Below are 25,173 nucleotides of genomic sequence, written 5' to 3'. Positions count from 1 at the left end.
AATCCCCGGCTAATGGGAGCCCCACAATGGCTGCGCCTCCTGAATGGGCTTTTGTGGAGCTCGCGGCCAACGAGCCGGCGCCATCACTCTTGGGGGGGGGCGGAGACAGGTGCCTTTGTCCCAGGGCCTCGGCGGGGGGGCCCCGAGATCAATGAAAAGCCATTTTCATTAGCCGGGGGGGGGGTGAGAAAGGAAGAGTCCCAGCGCTGTCGGGGGGCGGGGGGGGGGACAATCAATCATCGCAAACGGCCGTGTTTGCTTTAGCGCTTATGGAGGCAGGACCCCAGGGGCTTGGCCCCCCGGGAGCTGGGGCTGGGGGGGCTGGGAGGTGCTGGGTGAAAAGCCCTTGTGTGTGGGGGGGTGATCTCAGACGGGAACCCCCCCTCCTGCCTCACGGGGATCACGCCTGCATCCTGCACCCCACGAATCCAGTGCTGGGCCGCGGGGCAGGTGTCCCCCAGCGCTGCCCGGCCTGGGGGGACCATGGCTGGGGGAAGAGGGGAGCTCTGCCTCGGCCCCTCTGCTGAGACGCCTGGGAGGGTTGGGGGGGCCTCCCACTGGGGAACGGGACCGAGACCCACCAAACCCACTTCCCAGGTGCCGTTCCCACAGGCGAGGGGCAGAAATGGCCAAGAGAGCGCTTGGCCTCAGGGAGAGAGAACTGCAGAGACCCCAGCCTGCCATCGGGGGAGGCCCCTCCCCAAGCCTGCCGTGGGGGGAGACAGCCAGGGACCCTGGCCTGCTGTGGGGAGAGACATGGGGCCAAAGAGAGGAGCTGCGATCCCGTGCCGTGGGGCAGAGGCGGGGAGCTGCGATCCCGTGCCGTGGGGCAGAGGCGGGGAGCTGCGATCCCGTGCCGTGGGGCAGAGGCGGGGAGCTGCGATCCCGTGCCGTGGGGCAGAGGAGGGGAGCTGCGATCCCGTGCCCTGGGGCAGAGGCGGGGAGCTGCGATCCCGTGCCGTGGGGCAGAGGCGGGGAGCTTTGATCCCGTGCCGTGGGGCAGAGGCGGGGAGCTGCGATCCCGTGCCGTGGGGCAGAGGCGGGGAGCTGCGATCCCGCGCCGTGGGGCAGAGGCGGGGAGCTGCGATCCCGCGCGTGGGGCAGAGGCGGGAGCTGCGATCCCGCGCCGTGGGGCAGAGGCGGGGACCTGCGATCCCGTGCCGTGGGGCAGAGGCGGGGAGCTGTGATCCCGTGCCGTGGGGCAGAGGCGGGGAGCTGCGATCCCGTGCCGTGGGGCAGAGGCGGGGAGCTGCGATCCCGTGCCGTGGGGCAGAGGAGGGGAGCTGCGATCCCGTGCCGTGGGGCAGAGGCGGGGAGCTGCGATCCCGTGCCGTGGGGCAGAGGCGGGGAGCTTTGATCCCGCGCCGTGGGGCAGAGGCGGGGAGCTTTGATCCCGCGCCGTGGGGCAGAGGCGGGGAGCTGCGATCCCGTGCCGTGGGGCAGAGGCGGGGAGCTGCGATCCCGTGCCGTGGGGCAGAGGAGGGGAGCTGCGATCCCGTGCCCTGGGGCAGAGGCGGGGAGCTGCGATCCCGTGCCGTGGGGCAGAGGCGGGGAGCTGCGATCCCGTGCCGTGGGGCAGAGGCGGGGAGCTTTGATCCCGCGCCGTGGGGCAGAGGCGGGGAGCTGCGATCCCGCGCCGTGGGGCAGAGGAGGAGCTGCGATCCCGCGCCTGGGGCAGAGGCGGGAGCTGCGATCCCGCGCCGTGGGGCAGAGGCGGGAGCTGCGATCCCGCGCCGTGGGGCAGAGGCGGGGGGCTGCGATCCCGTGCCGTGGGGCAGAGGCGGGGAGCTGCGATCCCGTGCCGTGGGGCAGAGGCGGGGAGCTGCGATCCCGCGCCGTGGGGCAGAGGCGGGGAGCTGCGATCCCGCGCCGTGGGGCAGAGGCGGGGAGCTGCGATCCCGTGCCGTGGGGCAGAGGCGGGGAGCTGCGATCCCGCGCCGTGGGGCAGAGGCGGGGAGCTGCGATCCCGCGCCGTGGGGCAGAGGCGGGGAGCTGCGATCCCGCGCCGTGGGGCAGAGGCGGGGAGCTTTGATCCCGTGCCGTGGGGCAGAGGCGGGGAGCTTTGATCCTGTGCCGTGGGGCAGAGGAGGAGCTGCGATCCCGCGCCCTGGGGCAGAGACGGGGAGCTGCGATCCCGCGCCCTGGGGCAGAGGAGGGGAGCTGCGATCCCGCGCCGTGGGGCAGAGGCGGGGAGCTGCGATCCCGCGCTGTGGGGCAGAGGCGGGGAGCTGCGATCCCGTGCCGTGGGGCAGAGGCGGGGAGCTGCGATCCCGTGCCGTGGGGCAGAGGCGGGGAGCTGTGATCCCGCGCCGTGGGGCAGAGGAGGGGAGCTGCGATCCCGTGCCGTCGGGCAGAGGAGGGGAGCTGCGATCCCGTGCCGTGGGGCAGAGGAGGGGAGCTGTGGGGCAGGCGGAGGAGCTGGGGAGGAGCTGTGATATCTGGGGGGTGGAGGGGAAGGGGCTGGGGTGTGAGATCTAAGCCTGCCGTGCACACGCTGCCGGGTAACCAGGCTCAGTCTGAGCATGTGCCGCAGCCCCCCCCCAGTGTAACCCCCCCAGTTCTCTGTCACACTAAGGGGCTCAAGCAGGCCCCTGAGCAGCTGTGCCCGGGCCAAAGGGCTCTGCGCCAGCCCTGCTCCCAGCCCGCGCTGCGTGGGGCACGTCGGGGTGGCACCGGGGCACCGCACGGTGGCTGTGCCCGGCTGTCCCGGACGCTAACGGCTGGGCGGCCCCGCGCTGCGTGGGGCACATCGGGTGGCACCGGGGGCACTGCATGGCGGCTGTGCCCGGCTGTCCCGGACGCTAACGGCTGGATGGCCCTGCGCTGCATGGGGCACGTCGGGGTGGCACCGGGGCACCGCACGGCGGCGGTGCCCGGCTGTCCCGGACGCAAACGGCTGGGCTGCCCCTCGCTGGGGCACGTCGGGGTGGAACGGGGGGCACCGCACGGCGGCTGTGCCCGGCTGTCCCGGACGCTAACGGCTGGGCGGCCCCGCGCTGCGTGGGGCACATCGGGGAGGCACCGGGGCGCACCGCACGGCGGCTGTGCCCGGCTGTCCCGGACGCTAACGGCTGGATGGCCCCGTGCTGCGTGGGGCACGTCAGGGTGGCACCGGGGGCACCGCACGGCGGCTGTGCCCGGCTGTCCCGGACGCTAACGGCTGGACAGTCCCGTGCTGCATGGGGCACGTCGGGGTGGCACCGGGGCCACCGCACGGCGGCTGTGCCCGGCTGTCCCGGACGCTAACGGCTGGATGGCCCCGTGCTGCGTGGGGCACGTCAGGGTGGCACCGGGGGCACCGCACGGCGGCTGTGCCCGGCTGTCCCGGACGCTAACGGCTGGATGGCCCCGTGCTGCGTGGGGCACGTCAGGGTGGCACCGGGGGCACCGCACGGCGGCTGTGCCCGGCTGTCCCGGACGCTAACGGCTGGACAGCCCCGTGCTGCATGGGGCACATCGGGTGGCACCGGGGCCACCGCACGGCGGCTGTGCCCGCTGTCCCGGACGCTAACGGCTGGATGGCCCGTGCTGCGTGGGGCACGTCAGGGTGGCACCGGGCACCGTGACGGGCGGCTGTGCCCGCTGTCCCGGACGCTAACGGCTGGATGGCCCGTGCTGCGTGGGGCACGTCAGGGTGGCACCGGGCACCGACGGGCGGCGGTGCCCGGCTGTCCCGGACGCTAACGGCTGGGCGGCCCCGTGCTGCATGGGGCACGTCGGGGTGGCACCGGGGCACCGCACGGCGGCTGTGCCCGGCTGTCCCGGACGCTAACGGCTGGACAGCCCCGTGCTGCATGGGGCACATCGGGTGGCACCGGGGCACCGCACGGCGGCTGTCCCCGGCAGTCCCGGACGCTAACGGCTGGGCGGCCCCGCGCTGGGGCAGCACAAGGAGGCGGCTTGACGCCCCTGCGGCCGGGGGAGCTGAGCAGCGCGGCTGCAGCACTGAGACACTCGCTTTGCAGGCGAGACGGGGAGAACGAACAAAAGCCTCTTGCGTCCCCCAGACAGCAGAGTTGAATGGCGGCAGCGAGGGAAGAAAGGGAGCTCATTTTTCAGGCGGCTGAGAAGAAGCCGAGCCAATCCCGGGGCCATAAATTAGGGCCTGGAGAGCTGCCGGGAGCGACGGTTTCGTTTGAGGTGCGAGTGCGCCTGTGACATCTCGGCCAGCGGAATGGATGGTTCTTCGATCCGCACCGCGGCCCGCCCCAAAGACAGCAGGGGAATAAATCTGGGACCCTTCCCCGAGCGGCAGCCAGCGCCGTGACCCGCCGGCTGCGTCGCCGCACACAGAGCGGCCGGCGCGGAGTTTGCAAAGTGTCACGTCAGCGGAAGCCGGGGCCGTCGCTGCGGGCGGGCGTATCGGTCGACAGCCCGAGCCCTGCACTGCGATGGGGGGGGGTGCACGACTCTCGCTGCGTGTCTGGATACAGTGCATGATCCTGCGTGACACTGAACTGGGGCATCTGCTTCCCCAGCCCCCCGGCTGTGCTGGTCTCACTGGTCCCTCTCCGGGCCCATGCAGGGCCTGGCTCTCCAGGGCCGCTGGTCCAGAGCAGGACTTACCCTCTGCCCCCCGTGCCAGGGCCGTGGGGAGGAGCCCATGTGTCAGGGATAGCAGGGAACCCGCAGCAGCGCAGCAAGGGTCAGACACCATCGTCAGCACCCTACGGCTCCTCCCTGCCACAGGTCAAAGAGGTGGGACCCGCTGGTCCATGGTCTGCTGGCGTTGAGCCCTCTGGCCATCTGTAGGAAAGCGTTTGCAGAGTGTCCCGCTGGCCGTCAACAGGTGGAAGAACAATGAGACATGACACAACATGGCTGGAGAAAGGGGTGTTTTCGGGGCTCTGATAAGAACATGGGAGGGGGGGATTTCCTTCCTACCAGTGACATCTGGAGGTGGTATCTACTGGAAAGCAGCAAGAACTCTCATGGGGTGGGGAGAGGGACTTTTACAAACAACATCGTCAGCTTGTGGAACTCACTGCCTCATGATATTATGGAGACAAACAGTAAGATTCAATAAAGGGATTAGATGTCTCTTTAATAAGAGCCGCCTCTGCAGTTAGGTTAGTAAGGAAATAATTACTAGAGTGAATAAGGCTACAGGAGCCAGGAATCCCCATGTTCCAGGGCCCAGCTAGAGACCCGGTAACTGAGGTCAGGAAGGAATTTCCTCAGGTGCCTTACAGGGATTTCCCATGTTCTGCTGAAGCATCAGGCGCTAGCCCCTGTTGGAGACAGACTGTCAAACCCACAGACCCCTCTCCAAGGGCACAGCCTCCGTGAGGCGTGTGTTCCCCTCTCACCTTCACACACACAGGCGCAGTCAGGGATAGAACCCAGGAGTCCTGGCTGCCAGCCAGGGAAGAAAGCCAGGAGGCGTGCTGCTCTGCAGGCACCTGGCAGCGGCGGTTACTGTCCCCGGTAGCTGCCAGCCCATGCCCGGGGTGACCCTGCATCTCAGATGCTGTTCTCTCCCCGTGCTGCGGTCCGGACGGAATGACCAATCCCGGGCCCGGGCCGGGAGGGCTGTGATCCTGGGGTGGGGGGGGACGACACTCAGGACCAAGGGGATATTTGCCACCATCCAGGCCCTCTGGGGAGTTTAGCCCCATGTGGATTCCTGGGTCTTGCTCCAGCTGTGGAGCCAGCCCTGGGTTCGTGGCACAGCTGAGGGGGGGGGAATCGGGGTGCAGATGTAAACCGGGGCGCACGCCTTAGCTCTGGAGCTTTCTGATCATGGGCGCACCAAGTCTCCACACCCCCCCAGCCCGGCAGCCGATCCCAGCTGACTGCGACCACGGGGATCAAGAGTTAGGGGCAGCAGGGACCAGGCGCACCACACCTGGGGGGCGGAAGGAGGTCTCACCTCCCCCTGCAGTGACCCTGCTGACCACTCGCTCCCCAGTTCTCCTGGGGGGGGAAAATCCAGATCCTGCTGGGGGGCTTCTGGGGGGGTAGAAAGAGGAGAACCCCAGGGACCCCTCCCCCAGACTCCTAGAGGATGGGGATTTCAGTCCCTTCCCCCAGCCAGGGGCTCCCCCGTCCCTCAGGTGCATTATTTTCAGGAGCTCACGCCAGCCACTCCTGCCCCTCCAGCCCCTGCTGGGGTCTGGGGGGTGGGCAAAGGCCCAGGTGATGGCAGGGCCCGTGGGACTCTGGGTCGGTTCCCCCTGCCCTCCCCACTGGAGCAGCTGTAATTCTCGCTGCCTATCGAGGGCTCCGGCCGTAAATCCAGGCAGCCCCATAAAGCTGGAAAGGCAAAGCCCAGGTTAATGAGGGCGGGTCAGGCCCCAGAGCCCCTGGCCCAGGGAGGAGGCCCTCAAGGGAGCCCTCCAGCCGGGAGCTGAGCCTGGGGCATCCCCTGGGGGCGGAGGGAAGGGAGGGGCAGGGGGCCCTGTGTTCCCTGCTGCAGGGGTGGAGAGCAGGCAGACTGTCCCGTCCGCAGCACAGCGGGTAAATCCCACCTGTGCCATGCCGTGGGGCTAGGCTCTCGCCAGGGCCCAGGGCCAGTGTGGGGCTGCAGGGGGCTCCGGGGGGAAGGCAGTAATTAGCCCTGGGCTCTGCAGGAGGGGCTGTCGATGCACCAGGGTTATTGGAACTGATTTCAATGTAGAAGCTGAGAGAGGCCTGGCAGGGAGCAGACGCTCTGCGCCAGAGCCACACGCCCATTAGCACCAGCGGGCACTGGGAGTCGGGGCTCCTGGGTGCTCGGCCTGTCTTGGGGAGGGTGTGGCTGAGTGGTTAGAGCGGGGCACTAACGGTATGTCCACACTGCAGCGTAAACGGGGGCTCAGCACTGCCGGGGCTCCCCCGTGCTAACACGGCCGTTCTGCACTGCATAGACCACCTGAGCCGGCTCTCGTCTTGAGCTGCGTCCACACTGCAAAGTGACAGGCCTTGGACTGTCCCAGCGGGTGGGACTCAGACTCTGCCCCTGCCCCTGGCTGCGCTGACCCGAGTCAGGCTGATCTGTGTGTGGACAGAAGGGGGGCTTGACTCAGCCCTGACTCGGAGCCCGGCGTGGTGAGCTGTGTAGATGCCCTCGGTGCCAGGAGGAGACTGAGGTTTTGAACCCCTGTGACATTATTGATATAAACTGGGACCATATAGAACAGGGTTTGCAACCAAGGTCCTGTAGTGGCACCAAATCTTAGGTAAAGGGGGTCATATAAGGTGTCTAAGACCAGGTTCTGGGTTGCTGGTTAGGATTATGGTGTCTGTGTGCATGTGTCATTTTTAGTTGAAGTTATGTATATTGGCTCTATACTGTCTGTATTTCAAGTTGGTGATGTGCTTCTGGGTGACACCCCAGACAAGTTGGTGTTAGCTCTGCTTAGCCTGCTTGATGGGGGGCTCTTGGGATGCAGTCAGTGATGTTTGTGTCATCCCTTCCTGCATCAATTTTGCATTGGGTGTGTGACGTTATTGATATAAACTGGGAACATATAGAACATGGTTTGCAACCAAGGTCCTGTAGTGGCACCAAATCTTAGGTAAAGGGGGTCATATAAGGTGTCTAAGACCAGGTTCTGGGTTGCTGGTTATAATTATGGTGTCTGTGTGCATGTGTCATTTTTGTAGTTGAAGTTATGAATATTGGCTCTATCCTGTCTGTATTTCAAACTTATGCTGTGCTGCTGGGTGACACCCCAGACAAGTTGGTGTCAGCTCTACCTAGCCTGCTTGATGGCCCATTAAGGACCATCAGCTACACAATTGACCCATGGAGAGAAGGCAGACACGCCTTGTGACTCAGCAAAGTATGAAGGGACTGGCCCATGTGACTCCAGACTCCATTTTGCTGTAATTTTCCACAGTGAGGACAAAGAGGTTCTTACACCTGGAAAAGCCTATATAAGGCTGATGCCTCATCTCCATCTTGTCTTCAATCCTGCTTCTTACCTCTGGAGGGACTTTGCTACAAACTGAAGCTCTGAACAAAGGACTGAATGACCCATCCCAGCGGGGGATGTTCCAGAGACTTGATTTGAACCTGCAGTTTATTCCATCCCTGCTACAAGCCTGAACCAAGAACTTTGCCATCACTGTATGTAATTGATTGCATTTAACCAATTCTAGCTCTCAGCTCTATCTTTTTCCCTTTATGAATAAACCTTTAGATTTTAGATTCTAAAGGATTGGCAACAGCGTGATTTGTGGGTAAGATCTGATGTGTATATTGACCTGGGTCTGGGGCTTGATTCTTTGGGATCGAGGGAACCTTTTTCTTTTATTGGGGTGTTGGTTTTCATAACCATTCATCCCCAGGACAAGTGCACTGGTGGTGATACTGGGAGACTGGAGTGTCTAAGGAAATTGCTTGTGTGACTTGTGGTTAGCCAGTGGGGTGAGACCGAAGTCCCTTTTGTCTGGCTGGTTTGGTGCCTTAGAGGTGGAAAAACCCCATCCTAGGGCTGTGACTGCCCTGTTTGAGCAATTGGTCCTGAATTGGCACCTCAGTTGGGTCCCACCGGAACCGCACCGTCACAGTGGCGTAGTCGTGCTTGGATCCACAGAACCAGGTCAATTAAGCTTTGGGTCAGAACCCCACGCTGTCCAAATTTGAAATTTGGGATTGAGAGTTTGGTTGGTTAAAGATCAGTGACCACGAGACAGAGAGCATCAGGAAAAGCAAGGAAACTGCAAGCTCTGATGGACAGCCTGCAATTTGAACATGAGCAAAAACGGGCAGAAATTCGAATGGAAGAGGAGCAAGCCTTGGCCCAGCTGGAGAAAGAAGCTGCTAAGAGAGAAGAAAAAGCTCGTAAGGAGCTGCTGGCTGCTGAGGAGAAAACTCAACAGATGCAACAAGAAAGTGCTAGACTCCGGCTCCAAGTCAAAAAAGCAATGGAAGAACAGCAGAGACTGTATCCTCTTGAAAGTCCAGTTTGTAACAATGTTGGTATGTTGTATAACTCTGAGCAGTTGTCTGGGGGTAACCAAATGTACCCCAACAATGCCACCTTTTATGTCAATGCTGTTACTGTGTGTTCAGTAGAGGGTGGCCCCTTAAATTGTGCCAGTGCTATGGATGGGAGTGGGAATGGAAAATTCATAGAGTGTGTAAAAGTCAATGGTAAAAGCTGTTTAGGGCAAATTATGGCTTCTAACATCACTCTTGTTAAAGCAGATCTGGTCAAAGAGGAAGATTATTTACCAAATCAGAGTGTGAATGTTGTGATCCTCTGTGAGTTTACTGTCCGTGTGCCTTTAGCCAGAATCCACCTTGAGTGGAATGGGGCTCAGCATGAAGTGATAGCTGGCGTCAGGAAGTTATTGCCTAAAGATCTTTTAATTGGGGAGAATGTTACAGCTTTGTTCAGTCCAGGTAGCCAGTCACAGGAGAGGAATGATCTTAAACCTGTGTCTATTGTGGGCAATGATTTGCCTGAGGTGGGTTGCTCCAAAGGTTTGTCTGTGCAAGAAAGCAGTGTGTCTGTGAGTGGAGTTTCTGAATGTCTGTCTAATGTCTCAGAAGGGAATCTGGGGTTAGATCAAGAGCAGAAAGATCTCATTGGTGAGGAAAATATTTCTCAGGAGCAGATTAAAGTAAATGGTCAGGTTAAAGCCCTAACTGAGGAAGGAGAGGGGAGATTTGTGATGGGTGATGGATTGGTGGCTAGTACAGCTTGTAAAAGTAAACCTGAAATGGGTAACTGTGATTTGCTAAAAGTAGCTCAGTGTAGTGAAAAAAGCAGCAGCTTATCTGTTGGGAGAGGCAATGTGCCTGGTAGGGAAAGTTTGGAGGAGCCTAGGCAGCCTTGTGAGCTGATGGCTTTGTCTAGTCAGCAGTTTGAGAAGACAGGGATAGTGGAAGAGGAGTGTCCCTATTCCTTACCTGTTTCCTGTGTGGAGAAATGTGACAGTGAAGGGAATGTGCCTGTCTCTGTCAGGGGTGTTGACTTGCCTATGGAGGGAGCTACCCCGGTCTCCAAGCAGTTGTCTGTGAACAGCCCTGTGTGCTGGGACAAGGGAAGTAAAATCCCAAGCTGTGTGTCTGGTGAAGGAGAATGTGTCTCTGGCTCTTCTGTGTCTGTGGAGCAGACAGAAGGGGCCTTTCAGCCTGTGATGGTTGAGGGTGATTCAGTTGGTTGTGGATACAGCTAAAGCCCAAGAAGGGAATGGTCCTAAGTTTGTGTCTGCTGGGGAGAATGGCACTGTGACTAGGTTGCATCCAGTTAGTGTCTTAGCAAAATCCCAGAGAACAGACAATTCTGGTGCTTGTAGTTTGCCAGTTGCTAATGTGTGGTTGGAAAAGGGTGCAGCAGCTCTGTCTGATCAGGGTGATACCCCAGCCAGGGCACAAGGAGAGCATGAAGGTCATTTAATTGTGTTACCTACTGACAGTTTGACAACTTGTAGCAAGAAGGAAAAGATTCCTGAACTTGTTCATGGCCAAGGGAAGGAGAGTGCTTCTGACCTGTTATCTAGAAAGTCTATAGGTTTGCCTGAAAGGGGATTGTGTAGGAATCTGCCTGTTGGGCCAGAGGTAATTCTGAATGTAAGTGAGACCCAGCAAGAGTCTGTGATTGCTCAGGGAAGGGTTCCTTTAGAGCAAGCCCTAGGTGAAGAGGGGAAGGGCAGAATTTCTGTGAGGGGTGAATTGCTGCTTAGAGAAGCTCCTAGGGAAAGGAATCCTTAAGGACACAATGGACCCATGGAGAGAAGGCAGACACGCCTTGTGACTCAGCAAAGTATGCAGGGACTGGCCCATGTGACTCCAGACTCCATATTTTTGCTGTAAAATTCCACAGTGAAGACAAAGGGATTCTTACACCTGGAAAAGTCTATATAAGCCTAATGCCTCATCTCCATCTTGTCTTCAATCCTGCTTCTGACCTCTGGAGGGACTTTGCTACAAACTGAAGCTCTGCACAAAGGACTGAAGGACCCATCCCAGTGGGGGATGTTTTCCAGAGACTCAATTTGAACCTGCAGTTTATGCCATCACTGCTGCAAGCCTTAACTAAGAACTTTGCCATTACTGTATGTAATTGATTCCATTTAACCAATTCTACCTCTCTTCTCTACCTTTTTCCCTTTGTAAATAAACCTTTAGATTTTAGATTCAAAAAAAAAAAAAAAGCCTGTGCAAGCAGTTTACTGCAACTGAAGGGTGTGAAAGTGATTTAATCAAGAAAGTTTCAGTTCCTAACAGCCAGAAATTTTCTGTTGTGAATGGATCCACTGACTTTCCTTTTGAGAGATCCAGTGTGGGCAGCTTTGAAAAGGTCTCAGGTGGAGTAGAAGCTGTTAACAAAGTTGAGCAGCCCTATAACCACCTGGCTGTGTGTGGCCAGCTTGTTGGGAAGACAATGGTGTTGGGACAGGACTGTCTCCAGGCTGATTCTGTGAGTGAGCAGTCTGTGCTTCAGGGTCTGAGGACAGATTCAGTTACTGGTGTTTCAGAGCAGAACAGTTTTATGGCTGAATGCTTGAGGATGCAGGGGAGAGCAAGCCAGCTCTCACCCTCAGACCCTTTGGATTTGTGTGGTATCTCTGTAAGACAGAGTCCAGCCTTGGAAATGGTAGCAGCTAAGAAGTTAAAAGCTAGTGTTTGTGTTAATGCAAATTACCTGGCTGGGAGGGAAAAGAAAGACTTGCTAATAGCTGTTAGCACAGAGAGCCCACCCCATCAGCCAGTGACTTCTGTTAGGCAAAAGCAGATCCCATCCCCTGTTGTTCAAACCAAGTTTTAACTTTAGTTTGTAAAGAGATCCATTCATGTTATTGAACATGACTTTGATAAACCATTTCGGTTATACACTGGTGCGGCCTCTAGCCCAACACTAGCTGTAGTGAGACAGACCCAAGGATGGGGGGCTCTTGGGATGCGGTCAGGGATGTTTTGTCATCCCTTCCTGCATCAATTTTGCATTGGGTGTGTGACGTTATTGATATAAGCTGGGAACATATAGAACATGGTTTGCAACCAAGGTCCAGTAGTGGCACCAAATCTTAGGTAAAGGGGGTCATATAAGGTGTCTAAGACCAGGTTCTGGGTTGCTGGTTAGGATTATGGTGTCTGTATGTCTGTGTATCATTTTGTGGTTGAAGTTATGAATATTGGCTCTATCCTGTCTGTATTTCAAACTTATGCTGTGCTGCTGGGTGACACCCCAGACAAGTTGGTGTTAGCTCTGCCTAGCCTGCTTGATGGCCCATTAAGGACCATCAGCTACACAATTGACCCATGGAGAGAAGGCAGACACGCCTTGTGACTCAGCAAAGTATGCAGGGACTGGCCCATGTGACTCCAGACTCCATTTTGCTGTAAATTTCCACAGTAAGGACAAAGAGGTTCTTACACCTGGAAAAACTATAAAAGGCTGATGCCTCATCTCCATCTTGTCTTCAATCCTGCTTCTTACCTCTGGAGGGACTTTGCTACAAGCTGAAGCTCTGCACAAAGGACTGAATGACCCATCCCAGCGGGGGATGTTCCAGAGACTTGATTTGAACCTGCAGTTTACTCCATCACTGCTGCAAGCCTGAACCAAGAACTTTGCCATCACTGTATGTAATTGATTCCATTTAACCAATTCTAGCTCTCATCTCTACCTTTTTCCCTTTATGAATAGACCTTTAGATTTTAGATTCTAAAGGATTGGCAACAGCATGATTTGTGGGTAAGATCTGATGTGTAAATTGACCTGGGTCTGGGGCTTGGTCCTTCGGGATCGAGGGAACCTTTTTCTTTTATTGGGGTGTTGGTTTTCATAACCATTCATCCCCAGGACGAGTGGCACTGGTGGTGATACTGGGAGACTGGAGTGTCTAAGGAAATTGCTTGTGTGACTTGTGGTTAGCCAGTGGGGTGAGACCCGAGTCCCTTTTTGTCTGGCCGGTTTGGTGCCTTAGAGGTGGAGAGACCCCAGCCTAGGGCTGTGACTGCCCTGTTGGAGCAATTGGTCCTGAATTGGCACCTCAGTGGGGTCCCGCCGGAGCCGCCTCGTCACACCCCCACCCTCGCGATCCTAAACCCTTCGTTCGCTCCCACGCCGCTCTGCAGCTGTGAGCTGCCGTCCCCGCGCGGCCAGCTGCTGCCTCGTCGCCAGCCCTGGCATCACTGAGCGTCACCGCTGAGCCCAGGGGCAGCTGGGCTGGCTCATTCCCGGGCTGCCTAGGGACCCAGCTGGTGCCTAGGGACACCCGAGGCCTCCGCTGCCTGTAGCCACAATGCCAGTTGCTGTCCAAGGGCCTCGTCCCTCCCCCGTAGCCTCCCGGGGTGCTTGGCTCAGTCCTCGAGGCGGGTAGGAGCCCGGCCGTGTGGGACCTGGAGGGTGCTTGGCAAAGAGGCCCTAGCGAGTCACTCCGTGCCGCCCGTGGCAGGAATCCTCCGCCAGCTTCCAGCCTGACGTGAAGCATTGCTGGTGTCCCACTCCTGGGTCAGATCCAGGAATCTCTCACTAGCCATGTGGCAGGGCCTGAGCCCCCGGCACAGCCCCCAGTGTCCTGGGAAAAGGGCAGCCCAGCTCCCATCTTCGTCCTTGGTCTGTCTGGGCCGAGCAGAAGCCCTGGATCAAACCCGTCTGGATCGGGGGAATGAGCTGATGCGCTCGGCCCCAGAGCCCGGAGCTGCTCTGGGTAAGGAGGGGCACCCCCCAATGGGACATAATGCAGCTCTCCTAGCCCGGGGGTCCCGCTAGCACCGGCTCCGCCCCCCGCAAGCGAAGCCTGAGTCCCCAGGACCCGCCATGGTGGAATTGCAGCCTCCACAGCTGTGTGCTTTGACACTGCCCCATTTACCGTGTGCACTCGAGTCGTGGCTAATGCAGAGCCCAAGAGCCACAGGAAGAATCTCGCCGCCACCCAAATGCAGCCCCTGGCGCTCACTGTGGGATCCCGAAAGACTACAGGTCCCATCATGCATTGCCACACCTTGCGCTGACTTAATGCCTCCCAGTTCTCCACACCTTGCGGGTGCACCATTGCCCTCTACAGGTCAGAGCCAGAACTGCTCCACTGCGTCTCATAGACCCCGCACACGGCTGAGAACGGGAGCAGGAGGTGGTGAGCGCCGTCGCTGTGGGATTCGGCGTGGCCCCGGTGTGCTGCGCTCTGTGTGCCCGCAGGCCTGGGGCAGCACTGAACTGGGTGGTGGCTGCAATCTGCTCCACAGCTGCCAAAGTGGAGGAGGCTCCCGGGCTCTGGCCAAGTTTCCCGCCCTCGGCCTGGTGCTGTTCTCGTGCCCTGCGCTGGGGGCTGTGGCTGGGACGTGGAGTTCCTGGAAGCTCCAGCAGCCGAGCAAAGTCACTTTTTTTCATTCAGGCCTTTTTAGGGTTTGCTCCCATGACTTCACTTCTGATTCTTTGGTGGCATTTCAGGTTCGTCCCCTTGGGCGCCCTGCCTGAGCCAGCAGCCGTGTGATTAACCGTACAGGCTGCCCCCGCAGGGCAGGGGGCTGGGAACGAGCTAACGCTTCTGCCTCCTTGTGGGGGGCACCCACGGGGACTTCGCTTCTAAAGCTTTTCACCTCCGGGGGGCGCTGATTCCAGCCCAGCCCGGGGAGCAGGGGACATGGGCTGCAGAGCCAGGGCGTGATGAGCTGATCTCAGCCCCGTTCCTAGCGCCATGTTACAGAACCAGCCGGCCCAGCGAGCACTAATCCGCCCTCGAGCCGGCAGAGCCAGCAGGGACTCGCTGCCCCCGAGACGGGGTCTTGCCGCGTGCTGGGGGTGAGGTGAGGGGAAACTTCCCCTGGTTCTGCCCAGCTCCTCCCAGCAGCGTGAAACTGACTGCACCTGCGGGGTCTTTCCCGGGAAGCAGCCAAGCAGGGTGGCGATGGTGTATGTCAGACAGCCCCCCTTTCTCGCTCTCTCTTGTGCAATCTCTCTGCCTGGCACACACGTGAACACACGCACACCCTCGTGCTCTCCGGTGCACACGCGTTCTCTCTTTCACTCGCACCCTTTCTCTCTCTCTCTGTGTCTCTGTCTCTTGAAGGGACTCCGGTGAACCGAATCCCCATCATGGCGAAGCAGGTGCTGGACCTGTACGCGCTGTACCGGCTGGTGACCGAGAAGGGTGGCCTGGTCGAAGTGATCAACAAGAAGATCTGGCGGGAGATCACCAAAGGCCTCAACCTCCCCACGTCCATCACCAGCGCGGCGTTCACACTCCGCACGCAGTGAGCTGCTGCCGCCTTGCAGGGGGGCGGGAGAGAGCTGGGCTGGGAGTGCCAAGGGGGCAGGGTCTGGAGGGGGGGCAAGGGCGGGTTATGGGAAGGGGTGAACCAGATTGGGAGGAGCAGGCTTTGGAGAGGGGGACCCACCCCTCTGTGGTGGCAGCTGGATCACTCCCGTGCTCAGCCCCACTCCCAGCGCCAGCCCAGCGGCTGCCGCTTCCCGCAGGAGGTTTGGCCGGGTGCAGTAGTGATGATGGTGTGGTCGTTATAACGGATAATGGCCTGCGTGTGCGCGATGGTGCCCTCTGGTGGCCGTCCACAGGGACGCTGAAGGCCCTTCCTCTGCCCACCGCAGGGACTGTCCCTTAGCTGTGGGCGGGAGGCACTGGGAGGTGGGGGAGGAGTTGGTCAAAGGGGCTGCGGGCAGGTGAGAGGCGCTGGCGGAATGGGGGTTGGGGGGCGGAGGGGAGGGCGCAGCTTAGCTGCCAATGGGTGCTCAGCACCTGCTACTTTTTCTGTCTCCTGGAGCACCCTGGGAGTCGGTGCCTATGGCCTAGCGTAGCTGAGCACAGGGCGTGTGGGGCTGGGAGCCATTGGCTTTGGATGGGAGCATTGCTCTGAACCCCATGGGGCCATTAACCAGGCCGGGGTCCTGGCTCAGCCGGCAGGGGTGGGGGTGGAATATGCCACCAATCACAGCCAGGGGCTCATCACCCTCTGTGCCCCCTTGCAGATACATGAAATACCTGTACCCCTACGAATGTGAGAAACGAGCCCTCAGCTCCCCCGGCGAGCTCCAGGCCGCCATCGACAGCAACCGGCGAGAGGGGCGGAGGCAGAGCTTTGGGACGGCACTTTTCAGCTACTCCCCCGTGGGCACCCCGGCCATGCTGGCCTCCCCGAAGATCCCCGTGCCGGCCCTGGCCATCTCCACGCACAGCTGCAGCCAGAGGAGCCAAGTGCACGCCATTAAGAAAGGTGGGTGGGGCGGGGAGTGGAAGCCCCACAGCGACGGATCGGGCCTGTTCGCAGCATCCTGCCAGCAGCTAGTGGGGGCTCGCCTCTGGCCCCAGGGCAGGAGATGTGGGGTCTGTCCCTCGTGCTGCACGCAAGCCGGCTAGTGGGTGGATCATGGGGATCCAGCCGCGGGAGCTGCCCCAGGAAGGAACCTGGCCCATCACAGTTGTGGAGAACTCGCTGCTGGAGACCCCAGAGCAGGGACCCGGGGGGGAGCCGCATGGAGGAGGTTGGAAGAGGCCAAGGTGCAGGCAATTCTTGGGGTGGGATCCACCAGCTGGTGCTAATGGATGACCCTGGGCAGCTTCCTGGAGGCAGGTGATGTGCCCAGCTCCCTAGCCAAGCCCCTGATGAGCCCCGGAGAGGGGAGATGCCCTCCCAGCGACACCGCTGCAGTCCCTGGGCACGTAGGCCCAGCTGCTGTGTCCCTGCGCTGGGGGACCCCAGCCTGGCTTTCCAGCCCAGCTGCTTTGAGGAAGCGTCCGGACTAAGGTGCTTCCCCATCGCGGGGCCTTGGTGAGACGGGCAGCAGCGGCTGGGAGGGGTCAGGAGCTCCGAGAGCTGCTCTGCTCCTCGTCATGCAGCCGGGCGCAGGAACTGCTCTTTGCACTCCCGGAGTCTCTCCGGACCCAGCGCCGCCAGGACCATCCTGCCCAGCCCCCCTCTGGCCCCGGGGCCCGGCTGCCAGCCCCTGAGCCCCTTCCCCCTCCCTGTGGTTCCAGAAGACGGTATCCTGTCGGCGGCCGTGCCCAGCCGGATCGCCATCCCCGTCAGCCTGGCAGGGCACCACATAGCCGCTGCCCAGGCGGCAGCCGCGTCCCAGGCAGCCGCGCTGGAGCAGCTGCGGGAGAAGCTGGAGACAGGGGAGCCGCCCGAGAAGAAGATGGCGCTGATGGCGGAGGAGCAGCAGCGGCTGATGCAACACGCTCTGCAGCAGAACCTGCTGGCCATGGCCTCACAGTTCCCCATGGACATCAAGCTCAGCAGCCGAGGTCCCATGCGGGGGGAGCAGGGGCGGGGGCGGGACGGACGGAGGGGCAGGGGCAGGCAGGAGCGGGCGGGGCGGACGGAGGGGCAGGCGGGCAGGGGCGGGCGAGGCGGGGCGGGATGGACAGAGGCGGGCGGGTGGGAGGCGGGGCGGGATGGACCGAGGGGCAGGAGTGGGCAGGGCAGGAGCGGGCAGGAGCGGGGCGGGACGGACTGAGGCGGGAGTGGGCAGGGCAGGAGCGGGGCGGGCGGACGGAGGCGGGACGGACAGAGGGGCGGGCAGGAGCGGGGCGGGACGGACCGAGGGGCAGGAGCAGGCGGGACGGACCGAGGGGCAGGGGCAGGAGCGGGGCGGGGCGGACAGAGGCAGGGGCAGGTAGGAGCGGGGTGGGACGGACGGAGGGGCGGGGCGGGAGCGGGGCGGGACGGACGGAGGGGCGGGTGGGCGGGCAGGAGAGGCGGGCGGGACGGATGGAGGGGCGGGCGGGAGCGGGATGGACAGAGGCGGGCGGGCAGGAGAGGGGCGGGACGGACCGAGGGGCAGGGGTGGGCAGGGCAGGGGCAGGCAGGAGCGGGGCGGGATGGACAGAGGGGCGGGCGGGTGGGAGCGGGGCGGGGCGGACGGAGGGCAGGGGCAGGAGCGGGGCGGGGCGGACGGAGGGGCAGGGGCAGGAGCGGGGCGGGGCGGACGGAGGGGCAGGGGCAGGAGCGGGGCGGGGCGGACGGAGAGGCAGGGGCAGGAGCGGGGCGGGACGGACGGAGGGGCAGGGGCAGGAGCGGGGGCGGGACGGACCGAGGGGCAGGGGCAGGAGCGGGGCGGGGCGGACCGAGGGCAGGGGCAGGAGCGGGGGCGGGACGGACAGAGGGGCGGGCGGGTGGGAGCGGGGCAGGACGGACCGAGGGGCAGGGGCAGGAGCGGGGCGGGACGGACAGAGGCGGGGCGGGTGGGGCGGGGCGGACGGAGGGGCAGGGGCAGGAGCGGGGGCGGGACAGACGGAGGGGCGGGCGGGTGGGAGCGGGGCCGGGACGGACCGAGGGGCAGGGGCAGGAGCGGGGGCGGGACGGACAGAGGGCAGGGGCGGGACGGACAGAGGGGCAGGAGCGGGGCGGGATGGACAGAGGGGCGGGCGGGTGGGAGCGGGGCGGGACGGACCGAGGGGCCGGGGCAGGCGCGGGGGCGGGCCGGACCGAGGGGCAGGGGCAGGAGCGGGGCGGACGGACCGAGGGGCAGGGGCAGGAGTGGGGCGGGACGGACCGAGGGGCAGGGGCAGGAGCGGGGCGGGACGGACAGAGGGCAGGGGCAGGAGCGGGGCGGGATGGACAGAGCAGCGGGGCGGAGCGGGGCGGGACGGACAGAGGGGTGGGCAGGGCAGGGGCGGGCAGGAGCGGGCATCGCAGCCTCACTGGCCGGCCGGTCGTCACTCCTGCACAGCTGCACCGTCGTGGGCTGTGACGTGCTCCGGACTCTGACGCTAAGCGGGCTCGGGGCTGCTCACTGTCGGGGGGGGGCCAGGTCGTGTGGGTGATTCTCTGCGCCGAGGCAGCATTGCCCAGCAGCCCTGCGTGGTGTTAAGGGACCGCAGGATCCCTTCATGTCTGTCGCTGTGGCTATAACAGGGGGCCGGGGGGGGTGCGGCCGGTGGAGAGGGGGCTGGAGCTCCTGGAGCTCAGAGGAGGGAGTGCAGTGGAGAACGGCTGAGCGGACGCAGTCCAGCCCTTCCCTGCGTGGGGCAGGTTCAGTCAGAGCCCGCTCATCTAGTCACCCCCACACTGCTCAGCCGTGGGGTGTCTGACCCCCCCTCCCCCGTGCGGCTCTCCTGGCCGTCTGGGCGGGGAAACGAGCCGGGTTTTCATGGGGCTCATGTTGTGTAACGTTGCTGCAGGCACCAGCCATAGCAGAACTGCCCTGGGGTGGGGCCCGCTGCTGGCACACACCCCCTCCCCCCCGGCCCAGGGGTGAATGAGAACCTGCCAACACGGGGACGGGGCGGGCACCCCATGTTCTGGTGGTGTGATCCGGCATCATGGCGGTGAGCTCAATCCAGCCCCCGATGGATTTGAGGGGGGGGAATGTCTGATCCAGACCGGGAGGGACACTTGTGGCTGGACAGACAGACAGACAGAGGCACAGTAGGTGTGTGGCATAGAGGGGTGTGGGGGGTGTAGAGGCAGCGAGCTAGACGGGTTAGGCAGAGAGACAAGGGGCGGGGGGGCGTCTTTTATTGGACCAACTTCTGTTGGTGAAATAGAAACTTTTGAGCACATGGAGCTCTTCTTCGGGTCTGGGAAAGGCAGATAGACGGACAGAGGGTACCTAGAGCTGGATGGATCAGGGTACGTATAGATGAGGAGGTAGGGAGAACATACCAATGAATGGCTGGGGGGGAGGCAGAGGGGTACCTATAGTTGGATGGATGGATCTAAGGGGGCACGTGGGGATGGATGGATGGATGAACGGATGGATGGATGGGGCATGTGAGGATGGATGGAGGGATGGATGGATCTAGGGTGACCAGACAGCAAGTGTGAAAAATCGGGATGGGGTGGGGGGTAATAGGAGCCTATATAAGAAAAAGACCCCAAAATTGGGACTGTCCCTATAAAATCGGGACATCTGGTCACCCTAGATGGATCAGGGTACGTATAGAAGAGGAGGTAGGGAGGACATACCAATGAAGGGCTGGGGATGTAGGCAGAGGCGTACCTATAGCTAGATGGATGGATGGAAGGGGGTGTGTGGGGATGGACTGATGGACGGAGGGAGGGATGGATGGAAGGGGGTGTGGGGATGGACTGATGGACGGAGGGATGGATGGATGGAAGGGGGTGTGGGGATGGACTGATGGACGGAGGGATGGATGGATGGACGGGGGTGTGGGGATGGACTGATGGACGGAGGGATGGATGGATGGATGGAATGGGGTGTGTGGGGATGGACTGATGGACGGAGGGATGGATGGATGGACTGATGGATGGAGGGATGGATGGATGGAAGGGGGTGTGTGGGGATGGACTGATGGACAAGGGATGGATGGATCAGGGTACGTATAGAAGAGGAGGTAGGGAGGACATACCAAGGAATGGCTGGGGATGTAGGCAGAGGGGTACCTATAGCTGGATGGACAGGCAGATAGATGAGTACGTATCGATGGACAGCGAGAGGAGTACGTATGAAAAGTGGAGAGGTAGAGATGGATGGATGGGGGCAGGCTGTGATGACCAGATCTTGTATCCTACTGCCGCTGCTCATGGGATGTCACTTTTGGGGGAGCCTGTCAAAGCCAATCGCTGTTGCCTGATGACACCAGGACGTTATCGTGCAAGGCGGCACCACGTGCCCCAGGGCGTGACGAGACTCTCCCTTCCAACAGACGCAGCAGCCATGGGGAGTGATGGGAATTGCTCCTCCAGCCCGGCCCTGCAAGATCCCACCCTCTGCCCCAGCAAAGCCGGGGAGGAAACGGCCCAGTTGCTAACCCGGAGAGGCAAACGGGGTCAGGCAGCTGGCTGGGCGGGTGGGGGCCCATCTCACTAGCTGTGTTTCCCAGGCAGGCCTGTCTCGTTGCTCATATCGGTCTTTCCTTTCCCCCAGATGACAGACAGGAGACCGCATTGAACCTGTCCACCAACGGCATTAGCAGCATCAACATGTCAATAGAAATAAATGGAGTTGTCTACACAGGTAAATAGAAGGGCTGCTCGGCCCGTGTAATTGCGGCCAGGAAATCCAATAAGTTATAGCCACTGCCTGGCCGGCGAGTCCTTCCTTCAGGCTGATGTCTTGACTATAAAATCCATTGTAATGAAGTGGCAGGGCCGGGCAGGTGGGGGCGGGGAGGCAGAGCTGCAGATTGCCCTGGTGAGCAGTCGATTTGGTAGTGGAGGGCGCTGGGTGGGCAGGCAGGCGCGGGGGGAGCACCAGAGACCTGGGCTTTAATTACAGCAGGATCAGTTGGCCATAGCGCGGGGGTAGGGACTCAGGACTGGCACAGACAGATGGACGGACTTATGCTGCAGCCAAGGCAGTGGACAGCGGCTCCCCCGCTCGTGCCCGCTGGAGAACTCACCTTCCAGAGCCAGGAATGGAACCAAGATCCGTGAATCTCAACGGTCCTTTGCTGTCCACAAACGTCCATCCGTGAAACCCGCTGGCAAAGTGTCTCTCATGCCAGTGGGCTGGCAGAAGGGCTACGAACCCCAGTAATCACCGGCACCCCAAGGGGTACCAGCCGCTCTGCACAGGGGTGAATTTCACGGTTAGATCCTCGGCCTTTAATCTAAACCACGTGCAGCATGCCCAGACACCACAGTGATGGGTGCCATACAAGTGCTGGTACGAACACTTTTGCTGAGGGTCATAGTGTTATTTACTCCTTCACATAACACAAGACCCAGGGGTCACCCAATGAACTTAATAGGCAGCAGGTTTAAAACAAACAAAAGGATGTATTTCTTCACACAACGCACAGTCAACCTGTGGAACTCCTTGCCAGAGGATGCTGTGAAGGCCAGAAGTATAACTGGGTTCAAAAAAGAACTAGAGAAGTTCATGGAGGATGGGTCCATCAATGGCTATTAGCCAGGCTGGGAAGGGATGCAACCCCCATGCTCTGGGTGTCCCTAGCCTCTGCCTGCCAGAAGCTGGGAGTGGACGACAGAGGATGGATCACTAGATAATTGCCCTGCTCTGGTCACTCCCTCTGAAGCACTTGGTCCCAGTCACTGTCGGCAGACAGGATCCTGGGCTGGATGGACCATTGGTCTGACCCAGGATGGCCGTTCTCATGTTCTCAGGCGTGGCTGGGAGCAGAGATGCAGGCGGGGACAGATCTGTTTTCAGAGCCGAGGGCACGGCCCAGAAAGTTGGAGTTCAGCGGGGAGCCTGAATGCTCCAGAATCTCCCACCCTTTTCACGGCTCACGAACTGCAATGGATCAAGGCTCTGTTTCTGAGCAGAGCAGCGACAGCCCCTCGGCCGAGAGACCCCATGGGAATGGCAGGGAAGGTTTCATGCAATCGGGGGGCCTGTCCCTTTAAGTGTTCCCGCTTTGGCTAAGTGGGTCACCCCGCTGCCCCCTGGAGACGCCTCCTAGCCCCGCTGAGCTGCCCCAATTAAAATATCAACCTGGACTTGACAGCAGTTTAATATTTAACTCTCCGGAAAGGTCAGGGCCGATCAGAGCCCTGGGTCTGTACCACCCTTCGTCTGCCGCGAGGAGCCAGCTGCTCCCCACGGCTCCAGGCCGGGCCCAGCGCCAGGCACTAGGCAGCGGTGGGGGGAGACTCCGAGCCAGGGGCCGGGCAGGAGAAAGCTCTGGAGCCAGAGACGGGCGGAGGGGCTGCAGAGGAGACGGCTCCTGCGCCCTCTGGGACGGGACCATGGGGAGGGCCAGCCGGGGCGAGCCCATGGAGGGCGTCACCGTGCAGCCAGTGGTGAAGCGGGTGCTGGACATGGCTGGAGGGGACTTGGTCTCACTTGGTGGTGGGAGCGAGAGGGATTCCCCTGTGCGTGGCACATGCCTGCCCCTCTTCCCGTGGGCTGCCCCAGACATGGGGCTCTCGCGTGAGCAAGGGGACAGTTCAAGACAAAGGTCCTGGCTTCATGACGATCCCTCCCTGCCTAGATCCCGGTTCTCCCGACAGCCTGTCACACTCGACATGGGCTCCGGGCCCCCGGCCGTGCTCCTCGCAGCTCACATGTGCCTCTGACGCTGGCCGGCAGCTGCCCCCAGCTCCTCTCCTCCGGGCGCTGATGCCAGCGGTGGCTGCTGGCGAGGTGGCAGAGTGGGGATTTCCCCACGCGCGACACACGCACGCTGGCACCAACGCGCTGCTGCGGGCGCAGGAGCTGCCACCCTGCCCTGGTACCACCCCGGCCCCCAGCTGCTCCTGTAGCTCAGGCCAATCAGGCTGAGCCTGTCACAGGCCTGTGGCCTCAAATCTGGGGGAGCAGGGGGGGCAGGAGCTAGCCAGGGAGCCCCCAGCCCCTGGCCAGCACAGGAGAGGCCCTGACTGTGTTCCCAGGGCCGGGCCCCAGATGTCCCAGGGGACCACTCCCGTCCCCTGCCCCCCCATGGCTGTCTCCTCTGGGCGGCTGTTGCAGGCCTGGCATCCTCTGCTCACAGCGTCTGGGTTCCTGAGCCCGGCTGCAACGGGCGGAGTGAGAGGCTGTAGCGGGCACCTGCCAGGAGTCGCTGGCGCCTGGGCCGGCTGGTGCACTGCTCTGCTTTTCCCTTGCCTGTGATGGGATCGTGTGGGCCCTGCTCTGCTGCCCAGCTGGGCCAAGCTGGGAGTTGGCAGAGTGGCACCAGAGAGGCCTTTGCCCAGGCGCATGGGCAGAGAGGTGGCCAGGCCCCATGGGAGCAGCCTGGGTGCCAGGAGAGCTGGGTTCTAGCCGGGATCAGGGGCAGGGGCCAGTGTACGGGATCAGGGTGGGAGGGGGCACCCCTAGCATGGCTCCAGGTGAAGGCCCGGGGCTGGCAGCGCTGTCAGGCCCGATCCTGGGCAGCAAAGCCTGGGAAAATGCAGCACCGCCATCTTTGTAGCAAAGCAGCTGCTCGGATAAATCTGGGGAAAAGGCTGAAATTGCAGGGTGGGATCTCGAAGGGACCGGGGTGCCGGGGGACTAATGGGGGAGCACAGGGGGACTCATGGGGTGTGGGGAGGGGGAACGCAAGGGCAGGATAGCGCAGGGCCCTCAGGCCAGGCCCGTGCCCATGGGCACCGTAGCTGGGGGTGCCCGATCCCCATGCCGTGGGCTCTGCGGTGCCCTCAGGGGCGTGCTGGGTCACCCTGTGTCTCTTTGCTCCCACAGGTGTCCTGTTTGCCCGCAGACCCCTTGTCCCGGGGGCATCCGGCAGCAACAGCAGCAGGAGCTCCCACGGCCGGTCGAGCCCGGTGCCCGCGCAGAACCAGCGGCTCTCGGCCTCCTCACGCAGTCACACTCCCGCCAGTGCCTCGCCGTGAGAGAGGGAGAGACGCTGAGGGCCCCCTCCCCAGACCCCCGCCAGCCCCCTCAGTAATAAAACAACTTGGAGTCAAAGTCCAGAGTCCCAGGGGAGCACCCACAACATGCCGTCTGCATGCGTGTCCCCCACCTCTGGCTCAGCAAGCCCCCTTCTGCCCTGGCCACCTGGGACGTAGCAACCAGCTGGGGCGGGGTGGGGGGGCTCTGGCCGGGCTGCTGTGGGGTGAGGGGCTCTGGCCGGGCTGCTGTGGGGTGAGGGGCTCGGGCTGGGCTGCCCTGGCCCGTGGGGCTCTGGCCAGGCTGCTGTGGGGTGAGGGGCTCTGGCCGGGCTGCTGTGGGGTGAGGGGCTCTGGCCCGTGGGGCTCGGGCTGGGAGCACTGAGTACTTTGGCTTTCACTGCACACACTTGGACTTGACCTTAGCCGGAAAGTGGGGTGGGGGTGGGGGTGGGGGCGGGGAATGTGGCTGCTCCTGTGTCCAGGCAGCCGCTGAGCGGGCAGAGGGAGCTGCATGCACACCGCCCTGACACACTCACGTGTGATACTCCACGCACGTGCACACAGCACGTTCCCCCCAGCACGCCCACGTGCAATCCCCTCTCCCTGCGGGCTGGCTGGGCACACACGGCTTTCCAGCCCTGGGGGGAGCAGGGGGGCTGTTTGGAGGCCAGCTGGGGCCAGCAGCCCCTCACAGTGGTGTCTGGGCTCCAGTGCCAGGCAGCTCCTAGCTCTGCTGCTGGGCGCTCTTTGCCCCTCCTCTCTCAAGTCACCTTTACCTCCAGTACTAAATTCCCTCCCCGTGGAGTTGGGGGGGCACAACCCTGCACTGGGGCTACAGGGAGGGCAGCCCCTGCGGGCCTGCGCCGTCCCCCCTGCCCCGTGCTCCCCTCCTCCACCCACAAGCCCCCAGGGCGGGAGAGGAGCAGGGCACTTGGAGAAGCTGGACCGTGAGGTGTAAGGAGGATTCGTGGCATTAAAGTGGTTACCTCAAAGCGCCCACCTAAGCCAGGAATCCCCAGCCCCAAGGCGCCCGGCTCTGCCCGCTGAGCTGCGGGCACGTGGGTCTCCGC

The 25,173-nt window shown here is 62.0% G+C and overlaps 1 protein-coding gene across 1 annotated transcript in view; it reads left to right on the top strand.

Annotated features, from left to right (window-relative positions):
• ARID3C (AT-rich interaction domain 3C) overlaps positions 1-24,185 on the top strand; it is a 130,015-nt gene extending 105,830 nt beyond the window's left edge. The window contains exons 4-8 of the mRNA XM_039544385.1: positions 14,953-15,136; positions 15,867-16,111; positions 16,873-17,142; positions 20,730-20,819; positions 23,952-24,185. Of these exons, the coding sequence (XP_039400319.1) occupies positions 14,953-15,136; positions 15,867-16,111; positions 16,873-17,142; positions 20,730-20,819; positions 23,952-24,103 (941 nt within the window). The 3' untranslated portion in view covers positions 24,104-24,185. The remainder of the gene's footprint in view (positions 1-14,952; positions 15,137-15,866; positions 16,112-16,872; positions 17,143-20,729; positions 20,820-23,951) is intronic.
• The last annotated feature ends 988 nt before the right edge of the window (positions 24,186-25,173 follow it).

Source organism: Mauremys reevesii, linkage group 6, assembly GCF_016161935.1.
Source record: "Mauremys reevesii isolate NIE-2019 linkage group 6, ASM1616193v1, whole genome shotgun sequence".
NCBI lineage: Eukaryota > Metazoa > Chordata > Testudines > Geoemydidae > Mauremys > Mauremys reevesii.
Note: the sequence above shows the minus strand (reverse complement) of the source record. Positions and strands in the feature narration are given on the sequence as shown.